The 15,568-nt window shown below is 35.9% G+C and overlaps 1 protein-coding gene across 3 annotated transcripts in view; it reads left to right on the top strand.

Annotated features, from left to right (window-relative positions):
• The first annotated feature begins 3,833 nt into the window (after positions 1-3,833).
• Positions 3,834-15,568, top strand: part of Pten (Phosphatase and tensin homolog) — a 51,939-nt gene continuing 40,204 nt past the window's right edge. For 2 of the 3 annotated variants that reach the window (XM_053755194.1, XM_053755195.1), the window contains exon 1: positions 3,834-4,522. In XM_053755194.1, the coding sequence (XP_053611169.1) occupies positions 4,282-4,522 (241 nt within the window). In that variant the 5' untranslated portion in view covers positions 3,834-4,281. The remainder of the gene's footprint in view (positions 4,523-15,568) is intronic. The other variant, XM_053755196.1, reaches the window with a different exon arrangement.

The following is a 15,568-nucleotide window of genomic DNA, read 5'->3' as shown; positions in this document are numbered from 1 at the left end:
CGCTTTACCACTGTCCCATCAATGGAACTACGGAAAAGAAGGGGTATATATGTTACCGGCCAAACGCGATTCCAGGTTAAACTAGTTTTGCCTAGGCCAAACTAATTCTTCCTACATGCGATAGGATAAACTGGTTTAGTCTAGGCTATACTAGTTCGTCCTATGGCATATAGGAAAAATTCGTTTCCTATATGCCATAGGACCTATATCCTAGGCCAGTTTGGCCTAGGATAATAAGTTTATCCTGATAGAAATAAACACACTCAGGTTAAACAGGAATGATCTAGTCTAAATTTATTTAGCCTAGTCCAACAAACGAAATCTCCGAAATAACATTATAAATATAGTATTTTTAATATTAAAAATACTTATTCTAATGATTTTTATTCAATTTACCTATTTATTTTGTCTTTCTAGATTCTTCATGGCATGGCCTCGTCTAAACATTATAATGTTTAGACGAGGCCATGCCAGTTTATCCTGAGAGTGTGTATTTCTATTAGGATAACTTAGTTTGGCTTAGGCTAAACTGGTTTATCCTATCGGGCTTAGGACGAACTAGTTTAGCCTAGGCTATACCAGTTTATCCTATCGCATAGTCTAACTAGTTTATCCTGGAATCGGGTTTGGCCGGTAACATATACACTGGCGTATCGCCGCGCGTCCATAACTTGCACCACACAAACTCGGCTGAAAGCAATCTACTCCTAAGCAGGAATTAATTAAAAAAGCTATATTATCACGTTGTTTATGTTTCCTATAATTTCCACTAAACGCGGTGGTTCATTTGGGACTCGGCGTGGGGTGCACCATTTTAGAAACGTGGTAAATTTCAGTGCGAGCTTAAGTAGATGATTAGGAGGAAAGGACGAATCCTTATCCTTACTATGTTATCAAAAAAAGTTCTCTGCTGCTGTCTGTTTGCGACAAATTACTGCAATGATTTCTTGCAGTTTTCTCCAATATGTAGTGTACTCCTGAAGTTTTAGGTGTATAATTTACGTTTTTCTGGGTGAGGTAGCGGTCGCTGGGAGGCCAGCTAGGGAACGTCCTCTGATACCTCGTATTGACAGCAAAAGTAAGCGAGCTCGACGCTGTTTTGTTGGCAAGGTGAAACATGTAGACGAAAGACGTATATTCCAGCAAACGTGACTTTGATGGATGGAAGCAGCGTCGCATAGGTACGGCCTGCGGCCTGTATTCGGTTCGTCCGTTTCAGCCTCCGAGCTGGCTGGGTGTGGTGCATGTGTTCATGTTCATGTTCATGTATAATTTACGTTTTACCGAGTGAAGCCGGAACGGGCCGCTAGTGTCTGATAATATGTAGCTGGGTGGTTCGCAGAGCGTTTCGACAGCTGCGGCAGCGCTGTCATTACAATTTTTCAAATTTTAACAAGACAATTAGTTTTACTATCTGATTTTAAAATACTATAACAATATGTACTGTGGTGTCAATTGTATGAATGATTGATTTTAGAAATGATTCTTTCCTCAAGCAAACTGACGGATTGTAATTACAACGCGGCAGGGGCTGTCGAAAAGCTCTGAGAAAGTAACACGTAGGCACAGATTAAATAATACCCGTAGGTAAGTACAGCGTACAGTTACTTACTAAAAGTTTAAATATCATGTTCTTACCTAACCTAATCTAATTATATCAAGCAAAACTGAATTTACCGATTATTTTAATTCAAGCTTATCTAGATTTTGAGAAACCAAAAAATTTTTCAGCGAAACGTGCGCTCGTTGTATGTAAAACAAATCGTTTATCAGAAATTAGAGCTTCACAAGCGCTTATATTTAATTTTATATTTAACTAGCGGTCCCGGCTTCACTTGGTTAAAAACATAATAAACTATACATTTAAACCTTCCCGAGGAATCACATTATCTGTTGGTAAAAACCGCGTGAAAATCCGTACAGTTTTTGAGTTTATCGTGAACAGACAGACGCGACACGCGACAGAGAACTTTGTTTTTATTAAGAGAGAAAAAGGATACCTAATAAAGTTTTTTTTTTCTCAAAAAGCTACATGTATTCTTCTTGTACAACCCTTAATCCATTTCACTTGAGAATTCCGGAATCCTTGATAATCAATATACTTAAAGTACTTACCTACATTATAATAAAACAGTAGAAAAACTGCACATTGAATATCTTTACATAAAAACAAAATTATGTGTTATAGTCATAGTAATAGAGTAAGAATTTGAAAAAAAAAAACTGTCTGTTTGTACATGATAGTCTCCGGAACATTCATAATTTATATATACAGGTACGTATTATATAAAGAATGTATTTAAATTTTAACTCCTTAACAAAAATTGTTCTACCACGCGAAAGAAGTCGCGGGCATCAGCTAGTCCTTAATAATCTGGTTAGGTTAGGTCTGAATGGTCTATTCCACCAAATGGACCACTGTTCATGTTGAAGAAGATGAAAAGCTAATTCAGTAATTCTTCATTCCAAGCGCAACCCAGACTATGCAAATAATGTAAGTACCTATGTAAACATGTAATACGGATATCGCTAAGCAAGCAAACCTATAGAACTGTTACTAGGCGTGTTATCAGCCCATCTGTCTGAACTACATTATTTATCAATGGCCGACTACACCTTTTGATAAGTGATAAGTGAGTGTGCAGTGTGATATGAAAGTTGGAGTGCTGAAGACATGTTCATATTTGCCTGGGGATTAAAATGAGTATTTGTATGCTCATGAGAATAGTTGTATTTCTCGAAATTCCCATAGGAGCTTTATTTATAGAGATAGGTGCTTTATATGACCCTGGGTTCCGATGAAGCCTGAGGCATCCGGGAAAGCGTTCTGATGAGAGAGAGCAACGAAGTATGAGAGAGCACTAGGTATTTTGTAGAAAAGGCATTGTAGATCTTATTGATATAGATAGGTACCTAACAAAAGCCGTGCATACGACTAATACGAATCAGCTGATACCCACAGAATTGAAAATGTAAAAATTGTACTTATTTCACGAATCCCGTTTTATTTCGAATTCAGAATAAGAATTCATTTCCTTCCTCTAGCAATTCCAGGATATTTTACGATGTTTAAACTGTTTAGAAGTACTTATAAATGTAGGAAGGATATAAGTAAGTACATACCCAATACATACCCAATACCCTTGCATGCCTACTATGAGATTCTTGGCATGATTGTATGAATGAATGTAACTAACTGGGTGGTTAGTTAATGAATTTTTATATATATCCGATCTTGCACCTATTAAGACCGGAAAGTAATGTATCCTTGCCATTATCCATACCATAATGTACGGAGTGGTATTTTCTATGACTGGTTGTGTAATGTATGCTATAAACTATAAAGGAGTTGCGATTGTGTGATACTAAGTTTTATTATTTAAGGTTTTCTATTTTTTATCAAGTAACTATCATTATGTTTTCAATGAACTTTAGTGTAAAACGTCTTAGAAACGAAACAGCAAAAAGGTAGAGTAGAGAACAAGTTAAATTTTAGCGCGCGCTGTCGCGATGTCATGTCACTCGTGTTTCTTTCAGTGGCCCTCTAGCGGCAGCGGTTAGGTACTACAGGTCTGATATAAGTACTTCCTGTTAAAAATTCTTATTTATTTTAATACCGTTAATTGATCGACGTTTTATCATATAACAAATTCATTTTAATTATTATTGTTATAATTTTTAATGCTTATTATAGCGATTTATTCAAATTATTGTATTTCATTGTATTATTCAAAAAGTGCGCTTGAACTTTGACAAGTGCACTGGCTGGCTACGCCACCTTGCGGCGAAATTTAATAACAGCAATGAACAAAGAGGGCTAGCTAGCCACTGTAGAAATTAAGGTTGTGTTTTATCTCTGTCCGCCGCTGTATGAATGTTTGAAGAGTGAACGAGATGCAAGATTGTACTTTCGGCCATCATAACCATCTTTCTTTTCTTGTGCAACTGTTTCTCTTCGCTTCGGTCGTGTTCTAGTCTAGTGCAAACGCAGGATGGGCGCCATTCGTGCGAGATAATTTTCCTACCCTTGTGAAGTGAGACTGATCGCGTCCACTGCCGGTTGTGTAGATATGCTATAGTGAATCTGGTGATAGGTGCTTTCGGTCTGGCTGTGCGGTGTCGACGTGCGAGGAGCTCAGGATCGAGGCGCGTGCAGCGACAGCAGCGCGAGGCATGGCGGGTGCGAGCTGAAGGGACGGCCGCGGCCTCCGGTGTCAGGCCGCTCGCGCTCCGCCACCGGCCCGATGAGCGGGGCACGTTCTGCGCGGCGGAGGTTATTTTATGGGTATTTGCGTGAGCTGTCGGCGCCGCGAGCGGAAGGCACCCGAGAAAAGGACGGTGCCGAGCGCGGGCAGGCCCGCTAAGGGCACTGCGGCAGCTGAATTGCTGCCTCGGCACATTGATCACCTGCCAGCCATGGCCAACTCCATATCCAACATCAAGATGACCAACCCCATCAAGAACATGGTCAGCCGGCAACGGATACGATATATCAAGGATGGATTCAACCTGGACTTAGCCTGTATCCTTTTTTGTGTTTTGTGTTGTTACTGTGTGTGTATAGTTCACGGTTTGGTTGGAATCGATGTCGATGGGTGAGTTTTTTTCTTTCTTTGTGAGTCTAATAGGATCGGTTTGAACCATCATCACGTTGTATAGCCTTTAGATACCTCGCTATCACATCCAAGTTAACTTGTAATGAGTGTGACAACCTGCTTTGACCATCCTTTTGGTTTGTCAAGGGCACTCAATTTTATAACCTATAAAATTATAACATTCATAAAGAATTACAGATGTATGTATGAAATAGTTTTGTGTTGTAATCCTCTCAAAATGATTAATGCATGGGTGTAAATGCTTTTATTTGCAATAATATTCAGTAATCTGACAGGTCTTATTAGAATTACAAGGTCTCATAACAAAAAGTGTTAATTGTGGGTTAATTGATTAATAACATCTTGATTGTAGCTATGATTTCCCATATAAAGTGACATGTAGCATGAATCAACACAAACTTAGAATTTACAGAAAGTTGATGTATTAGAAATCTTGCATAGCAACAACACATAACCTATAAACTGTCTTGAACTCTGCTCACATATTAGCTGATAGCAAATTGTGTGGTAGAATAGTGATGTTAGTGTTGAATACTTAGGTATAATCTTTTTTATTATATTTGATCTTAATATGGATTTATTGTTTCTGGCTGTGTAAAATTGAATTCAGTGTTAATCTGGGACATATTAAATAGTTGCATATGATGTCAGGTTCTGTATAAACCGGTATTATTTTAAAAGAGTTCTGTTGTGTAATAATTAGTAATAAAAAATTAAGAGACCAGAGTGGGCTGGCTCATTCGCTCATGATGACACTGATGTTTAAATTCTTCTTCTTTGTGTGTAAACAGTATTTGACAATGCGATCAAAAATCATTACCTACTTTCCAACAAAAGTCACTATTAAAAATAGTAATTCTTATGTAATTTTCATACAAGCACATAATGACACAAATTATTAATAACAACAAACATAGATACCATGCTTCATTTTAAGCATTTATTTTTTAATAATAAGGCATTAATATATTTTTTGTAAAAGCATACCTACCAAAGTATCAGTCAGGTCTCATAACAATATTTTCTTACTAATATTATTCACTAATGAACATCCCTGCTAGCTTTACATGAGTTGGTACAAACCTTCAGGAATAAATTGTCTAAATAACAATGACAACAGCATCAAAATGTTTAAAAGAAGAAAGCTAAAACAGATGGACATAGAGGGCAACTTTTATACTACCTTTGTGAATTAGAAATTAGAGTGTGATATTTTTTCTCATGAGAAGATAACAAATTCTTAATTTGAATGGCTTAGAATATATCCTTCACATTATCATTATCTCATTATGTGGTATCATCAAAATGTGTCCTTCTGGCTTGATATGATAAATGGCTTGATTTGAATCAAGATTAAATAATTTTGGTTTTTTTTTTAAGCCGTGATTTTTATCAAATCTGATGTCTATATCCATTTTCGGTTCAATGTAATTTGTTGCCAGTTGTAAATTATTTGGGACTTCTTTACACTCATTGATGAATGATATGCTAAAATTTTACTTGTTCTTACAGTGTTCTTATCTTTTGTTTATATACACACAGTTGGTCAGCCTTATTCATATATATCAGCTTTTAGCCATTGTTATAAAATAAATACAGTTTGATAAATTGCAATATTTAGGCAAATATACATAAACATATATAATATAAAAGGAAATTTAATTATTTTTATGAGGTGCATTGACATTACCTTCTTTCTTATACATATTGCTAACACTGGTGTCAGATTTTATTCAAGTCACTAAAAAGCATCTGACATGATTTTATTACTATCTATTGACATCAAGTGGTAAGTAGTTGCATACACATGAGTGAACTTAATTGTCAACCAGTGTGTAGGATTCCTCACTTGACTTTGCCTTAACAGCTGATAGCAGCAACCGTCTTCCAAAGAACTTCCAAAATCTATATCGTAGACTTTTTTGTGGATAGGGTAAGCAGGACCTCATGGAAAGGATTATCATAACAGCCATCATTGACTAATCCAATGCATCATCATTTGCCTTACCTTGTCCCATCATCTGGGGTCAGCGCAAAATATCTGTTCCCTCCACAATTCTCTATCTTTTGCTATATTTGGATCCACCCCCAGCAACCTCATATCCTCCCTGACACAATCCATCCATCTCTTTCTAGGCCTTCCTCGTCCTCTGTATACCTTCTGTCCTGTGTACCTTCCTTACTACTCTGCTCATCACATGTCCAAACCAACCGAGTCTATTGCCTCTAATTTTATCATTTATAGGTGCAACTTTCAAACTTCCTCTGATATAAATATTCCTTACCCGTCCATTCTTGTAACCCCACACATTCAGACTATGACTAATCCAATGCATCTTAATTATTTCAGCTCTTTTCTGCCTGCTAAAGAGTATTTAGGCTTCATGTTTATAATGCCATCTATTTCTGTGCTAAATCTATGAGAAATTATAACAAAACAATAATGAAATTTCGTTCTTGAACTAATGTATAAAATTTGAAGTTATTTACTTTTCCACAACACATTACACAAAATGTCAAGTGCAGGGGGGTTTAAAGTCCAATAGCATTTTAGGTTGTTGTAAAAAAAATACTTAAAGCCAGTGTGGCTTCAAAAAGTGCATTTATATAGAATTAATGCTCATTCTATGACTCAGCCAATCCTATGCTATGGCTACGGCTTGGCATTGGTGGATCAGCCAGAGTGAAAATAGCTTGAAATGAGCTTTCCCCCGTTGCCCATCTTATAAGACATCTTAAAAGTAGTGATACAGAAGTGATTTTGTCCAGTATATTTTGCGTGAAAGAGTAACAAATATACATACACACATCCTCACAAACTTTCGCGTTTATAATATTAATAAGATTGTAATTAATTACCCTTTCCATTTCTCCCAGGATGGTGTAGTACACACAGGTTGAATTGTCTTTGTTACTTTTTTCTTTTGTCCTCCTATTGTTGAGCAAAATCCACCCCTAACTGTTGCTTCTCTATCCTTGTTCTAGTCATCTAGATTTTTTAACCTATTAAATGAGAGTCCTCATTTTATAGATGAAGCAATAAATACAGACCTATTTATTGTACATTTCTTTCTAGTGATAAAAGTATTTGGCAGACTTCATAAACGCCTAAGGTCATTCACCCACCTACATAACTAAAATGTGTAGAGAGGAATACCTACTTTAAGTCCTATCAGTTTGATAGCATTATATTTTCAAAGTGCTGTCATATTTATGATTATTGTATTAATTCGTTTTGTTCACAGCAGTAGGTAAGTTCTGTGTGTTGCGCTCGTAGCAAAAACTTATGTTAAGTAACGTGAGGCCTTGTCGGACTTAGGATTGGTTGCCGTTTCTTTTTGTTTTTACTACTTTTCGAGTTTGGGCGTTCTTTTTATCATTTAGGAAGTTATTCGACATAACATAATCATAATCTCTTCACATAATTCCGCGGCAAATGGTGGTCGATAAAAACTACGATATTGGTAACATACTTATAATGACAGTTTGATTTCAATCTGGGAACTTACTGTTTTAAAAAACATTTAAGCTACCAACACTACTTCAAAAATGTAAATAAATATGTTGTAGTAACACTATATCTACAGCAAATTAATTGAGTTTGTTATTAAAAAGACACTGCATACATGCTTGAGGTAATAACATTTTTTTTATCGGCGCAGAGCTCACATAATTTTGGGTGTGGCGTCAAATCAATGCAGAAATTATATCGTGTTATCTACAGCTTATCTCGGACATTATGAGTTGCACTTGCTGGAAATTACGAACATGGTTGATTGCAGACATTGTAGTGGACGGACGAGTTTATTTTACCACGGAACCACTATCTGCACATTTCTCTAAAAAAAAAAAAAGAACAACTAAATATTACCTGAGCTTTTTTGTTATTTCGTAAAACTTGTTAAAAAACTACCTATTACACAATTTTATTTAGGTGTGTACCTACCTAGATGTTTTATTTGTCCGATTGCATTGTTATAGTATAATAGAATACATACCATTTGGCTAAAAAGGCGAACGTCTGGTTGTGAAATGACAAAGAAAATTTCTATTTTTTTTTAAAGTAAAATTTGTAAGGGTCATTGCACTACAACATGCAATTGTAAAAACTTATTCACACAGCAGGCGTTGCAATACAATAAAAGGTATGCATTATTAACAATGCCATAAACTGGCAAGTTAAACAATAAAAAAGGTTTCCTGGCGAGACAAGAATTTATCTGTTCCTATGTCAGAGTAATAAGATTTAAAATTGAGTACACGTTGTATAGTTGCTTGTTTTGTTGGCTGTACTTGTCGCGCGTACTGTGCAAATATCCTGAAAGCTGTTGGCATGTCGTGTCATGCAATGAAACTTTTTTTCTGTTGCTAAGGGGGTCGTTTACTGCAACAAAGAATCAGTGAATAATGTAAGTCGACAATTTATGTTTGGGCTTGGTATTCAATAACTTTTTAAGAAATTTATAACTTTCTTTCATAAAAATATCGAACCGACACGTCTAACCATTTAATTGAATAGAATTCAATGGCACGACCGACATTGCAGAAGCATTGAGATAATTTGTACTCCTAGATATTATAAGGTGTACATACATATTATATTTCAGTATTATACCAATGCTTCAAACACACAATAACGTGATATATATCTATGTGCTATCCAGTGCTTAATTGGAAGTCTGTGCTAGCTAGGTTTAGGAGTAAGCTGTAATAATATAGTTCGTTGGCGCTGCCTTTAGTAGTTTAGCATTATAAAGAATCTACAAGCTAATTACACGAACTAATTATTTTATGCTAGTACCTGGGCCCCCTGGCTTCGCTCCCGTGGGAATTCCAGGATTCTGGATAGATTAGGCCAAACCCCAAAACGAGGCTATGCCGCCTATCACACACTGAAAATACATCGAATTTGTTATCACTATATCCAGGAAGTAGAGCGTTTAAACTCGTGGTCTATAATTATTAATGACAATTGCCCGTGGGAAGTGGAGAAGAAAAAGTAGGAAAGCGGACACTGGGCTCCCAACGATTTGCGGCTGCGGAAGAAACCGAGATAACGCTAAACGGAGAGAGAGATTTATTAATTCGTGTTTCTATTTTCCACCATCAACAAAATTTCGCCCGAGAGTGCCATGTCCGTGGCAAGGTCGTAACGATGTAGTGAAATTACCTTACGACTCTAGCGTGCATAGCAACAATGCCTAATTTACATAACTGAGCCTCACTCACAGCGTCTCTCTTAATTAACTTTAAGCGAGAGCGCAGCATTCGAGCCCCGGAATCTTGTAAACAACGGAAGATATTTTTTGGGAAAAATTAAAGTACGTGAATTCTCCATCAATGTGATGTTACCATGGTCTTTTGTCACGTTCCCGTAATTTTGTGAAAATTTTAATCTTACGCCGTTGGTTTAAAATCCTGTAATTTACTGAAGATCTTGGATCCGTGGCTAATTATAACTGTGGTAGTAGTTACCTAACTAAAAATTACGGTCATAGTAAAATTTCGGAAATTGTGTATGATGAGTCGTTGAAAAATACCCGGTTGTCGGATGTTATCCCTTTTGAAAACTTCCGTAAATTTTCTGAAGATTTTCTTGTTAAACTTTTAGCAATTTTGTAAAGAAATTTCTGTGTATGAAATTTCCGATAACGGGACGTCGTTAGACGTATCATTAAAACTGATAGACAGAATATACCAGTACAATGAAATATACCAGTGCAAAGGCACAATGCACAATGGTAAATAATTGATAGACAGAATGCAGTTATCAATGTGCACCGTTAGTGGCGTGCGTTTTCACTACATGCGTTTTTTGCATAAAAATCATGTATTTCACATTTCCATAAAACTTGCAGCTCTCTGTTGTGATTGATTTTATATCTCGATCTTTCTCTCATCTTCGTGTGTTCCCAGTTTATTCTCGGATGTGACGCCCTGAACCCGGGGTGACCGGTGTCTGGATAAAAATATTGAACTGATTTTCTATGATCTATGAACGAATAAATAAAAAACTTCGGAGAAATGTGTTCAATGTGATAGGGACTAGTTAAAGCCAAGCGCACGTGCGTCTATGTGCAACCGCCTTTAATCGTCATTTACGTATGAGCCACATGAGCAAATAAAAATAGTAAAACATTACGAAAAATAAATGATATAATATTTCACGTCGAATGATGCGTCATCTATTAGAATTAATTTCGGCAATAAATGTCTGAAATTAAGTTAATAAATTTATTCGTCGACACGAGGCCTGCCACAGACTAATAATCCCACAGTTCCACATCCCACAGGAGTAAAATATTATGATTTTATAACTTAATTAAAATCTAATCTCGACTTTGGACCCTTGCGTTCCTGTTTACGCGTTCATCTGTGATTTTGATGTACTTCCTGTAATTTTATTCATGGTTAAATTCATATCGGGACCGGTTTTTGGATATTTTATATTCTTTCCCTCGAAACTTCACGTCAAAATAACTTTCAGGGTGGAACGTCCAAGTTAAGTAAAATACTACAGCTTCATTTTACTTGCGTGTCGAATTTCTCTTTATGTTACTCCATCAATTCTCAAAAACTTATTATTAGTCGGATAAGATTTGTTTCATAAAAAAATAAGTTTAGGCAAATTGAAACAAAAACTGTACAAAAGTTACACATGAATTGCAAAAATGGTGACACGAAATTAATTTAATTTTTTCTATGTTATTTAATTAAATAACATAGAAATTGATCATGCTATCATTGTCACTGACCGATTACGGACAGCGCGCGCGACTTGGAAATGGAGGAACCCGTGGAAAGAACTACATTTTCTATGTACAGTAAAAAAAACAACGTATTCTACAAACAAACAAATTTTAAACGCTGGCATACTTAAAGAGTCGTGAGAAAAACTATTTCGGCCGGAGTTTTCTAGAAATTTCCTCGGGTATCCAAAAAGCTATATATAGTATAGCTATATAAAGTATACAAAAAACCCCTGCAGACTGTGTGATTACATTGATTTAATACTAGTGTTATAAACGCAACGAGTTATTCCGTACTAGCTGCACCCTGGGGCTTCGCTCCCGTGGAAATTTCGGGATAAAACGTATGTGTTATTCCAGGTTATTTTCTACTCGTGTACCAAATTTCATAACAATCGGTCCAGTAGATAATGCGTGGATAGGTTACAAACAAACTTACTTTCACATTTATAATAATATTAGTGTCATCAGTGTGGGCCGTTTGTCAATTTATATATAATACTCCTAAAGTAAAGTAATCGTATGTTCTTATAAGCGAGTCGAATCTGTCGTTCAAATTTATAATCCCGTGATTTTAAATAACCTCGCCACTGCCAAAGCACTGCTCGGCATTGTAGTCTGAAGAGAGGTGCCACATGAGCAGGCAGCATCCGTGCTATTAAAATCTTATGTTTGTTGTCTAAGTACATGCTCAGTCCATGATGACAACTTTTAGTATGGCAGGAACTCCGAAATCGCGAAAAAAATATCAATAATAATAAAATAAAAAATCTAAATTGTGGAAAATGTATGGATCAACTGATTTTTTTTTTGCGATTTCAAGATTGTTTCCATAGGAAAAGTTGTTCAGTACCATCGACTGAGCATGTATAGAATAATGCCAATGTATAAGAAATCACCCTGTAGACGATGAGGTACCGGACGTCTCTACTTAATTTTTCACCGTTTTCGGTGCAGCAATTTCCAACTCGCGCTTGGCCATAAGTAATCCTAGTGACATGATAGCGTCAACGTAATGGGATTTTGATGGGTAGTTGCACTGCAACGCCGGTTTACGCCTTAGCAACAGCTAAGTAACGCGTTGCTTAGGTAATTGTTTCTTTTATCGCTTGCCTTGCATTACAGAAGGCGTGTACAGAAGTGTACGTCGTGTGACTTCGCTTTTTTATACCCATAGTTTTTTATACGTGTGTACAATAGTCTGCACGAACCTAGAGACATAAGCGGCGTTGACAGCGCAGGTACACTCAATAAGAAAATACAATTCGTGTAACAAAATATATAGGTATTTTGGATAAGGTGGATTTTATGCTTGCTAAAGGTATTTCATTAAATTGATTGTAATCCACAATGATCCCTATACGGACCCAATACTTTTTAGTAGCTATTCATATTGTTTATTTTGTCATGAATTTGACAAGCTGAATTCCTTTATTTATTTTCTCAATCCAATGCTCTATTTTGACTTAAAATAAGGATAAACAAACACGTATAATGATTCTACGTCTAATAAAGCCTTTTTAAAATGCAATATATCTGTTAATCTATAATTTGTTCCTTTCGTTTTGACCTATGCCAATGATCTGTAACGCGAAACGGTGATAGGCTCATGTTTTACATGCTCAAATAGAATGTTCGGAATTTAAATTTAAATGTCTCCTCTCAGTACCATGACATGAAATTCTGCCAACAATAGTAGTAAAGTCAAAATATTTGGATTAGACGAATGGAGGAGTGTCGTCACGGACGTAGTGATGATGATGAAGTCAAAATCGTATTTTTTCCCAATACTTAATTATTGTGTCTCAATCTGAACTATTATTGAAAAGCTATTAAGATACGATTATTACTAAAGAACTGGCGCACGAGTCTTGGCCAGCTAATTGCTCGACTTGCGTCCGTAGTTCTGAATGTAATATGTAATGGCTCTCTGTTTGTTGATTGATGATTCTGACTCCACATCGAGCTATCCGAATTCATTTCAAATTCCGCTACTAAAATGTCAATATTAGAGTTTCCAGTGACCCATTGCGCCGGTGCTTTCTTGAAAGAAAACATGCGAGGAGCCTGCGCACATTGTTCACTTGACTAGTGTATTCTTATACAAGTATACAACCGTTGCCGCTAGATGGCGGTACTCGTAAACCATAATAGATTACACTTTAGATACCACGTCCAATAACTTATAATATGATAATTTTATACTGAATTAAATGAAATATAAAAGAATAGTACCTATAAGATATAATAAATTATACAAATTCAATTGAATAAGTCAAATATTGAATTACAAAATTTGTAATGTCAACTGTCAACGATGTCGTTGACATCGATGTCGAGAATAGTTGACATTTGTATGAAATTTTAGTCATACATATACCAAGTCAGGATATAGTTTGATAGAGTTTTGATTATATAAGTTAGTACAGTAATTTGAATTAATTACGTATAATTTGACACACTCGATAAGAATTCATGATTATTTCTATAGTGTCTGGAAACCTCTCGGTCAACTATCTAGTTATACTCACTTTACTTTTTGAACACCTATCATCTAACTTGCGGCTCTCAAACTTTTCTGAACTTTTCGTAAGCTATGCATTTGACAGAGCTTTAAGTTAACTTGTTTTATGTACTGACGTAACAGCTAACCTGACACTTATTCGACTTTCAATAAAGTTCATCTAAACTATTATTATAAAGAGGTAAGTGTTTGTGAGTTTGTGACTTTGTGAGTTTTATATGTTTGAGGCGGGTAATCTTCGAAACTGCCGAACCGATTTCAAAAATTCCTTCACCATTAGAAAGGTACATTATCCAAAATTGCTATAGGCTATATTTTATCTCAAAGTTCCCACGGGAGCGAAACCACGGCCAACATCTAGTATTTTATAATTTTATACATATAATGACTTTGCAAAGTAATTAAGTCAAACAAAAGTATTTTCTCCTGGAATGCCGTTTTCATGTTTTAGATTACTTACTATAAGTCGTTAACTACTTTTTTCTACATGACCAATATTTTCGTGGCGCCCCAACAGATGTTAGGCTCCGGAGCACACTTTGAGAACCGCTGAATTCTAAACAATCTATTTTCGCTTATAAGGGAAAGTTGCTTCAATTCAATGAATAAAACATGCCCTTAAACGATAAGCCTTAAGCAGTTTAGAGTTAATTCGTTAGACATTACGTCGCTCCGATTCTCGTGGGCACACGAAAGTCAGGGTCTTTGAATAATTGAAATATTCAATTCATTTGTCGTGAAACCTTCGTGACACAGAGGTGACTTTGAGAACCAACACATTTAACAGCAAGCTAATGTAAACTAATTTCATTTGGGTGCACGGATACGTTTTGAATTGATTTTGAACGTCGCATGTCGAACGAGTGCGTTTACAGCGATTAAACTAATTTTTCATGGCAAAGAAAAAATATGTGGATTTGGTTTACGTGGATCTCGAATTTTTATGGTTCCGTATCTAAAGGGTACCCCTGTCATATGACAGGGACCCTGCGTCTATTTGTCTGAACTTCACAGTTAGTTTGCTCCGAAGCTACTGAACCGATTGAATTTATACACTTACATATAAATGTAAGTCTGCAACACAAAGACGGACCAGTAACATTTTTTAATTGTCCTAAGAGAAGCTAACGTTACATAACATAGTAAATGTAACATTTGACGAAGCGTGTTGCGGATGAATTTCTATAATAACGAAGCATATTTGCCGATAATTATATGCAAAATCAATATTGTACTAGAATTGTTACTAAAAAAATTTAAAAACTCACGGGTCTCAACTCCTGATGAGTTTTCTTTTGAAATACGTTAAATCCTTGTACTTGTTTTATAAACTGTTTTTCTGTAATGTTTATGTGTACATAAAAGTGACTATAACTTTTAAATGACATATTACGGCAGTTAAACAAACCCTATTTTTATTGATAAAAATATCAATTTTAATGTTTTTATTGAATGTGATTCATCCGTTACAAAGTTAGATGCTCGATAATCGGCACTATTTGCCGTTTAGTCAGCTTTGTCGACTTGTAGGAACATCTACTTTATTACTGCTATACATTTTTACAATTTTTACCTACGTTACATTCAGAAATGTTGTGTGTCGAATTTGTGCGGCCACTGCATGGTCATCGATCGTGAAAAATTGCAAGGTAATTTAATATGTCTCCCGCGTACGGGTC

Source organism: Plodia interpunctella, chromosome 14, assembly GCF_027563975.2.
Source record: "Plodia interpunctella isolate USDA-ARS_2022_Savannah chromosome 14, ilPloInte3.2, whole genome shotgun sequence".
NCBI classification, from domain to species: Eukaryota; Metazoa; Arthropoda; class Insecta; order Lepidoptera; family Pyralidae; genus Plodia; species Plodia interpunctella.
This window is presented reverse-complemented; position numbering and strand designations above follow the sequence as displayed.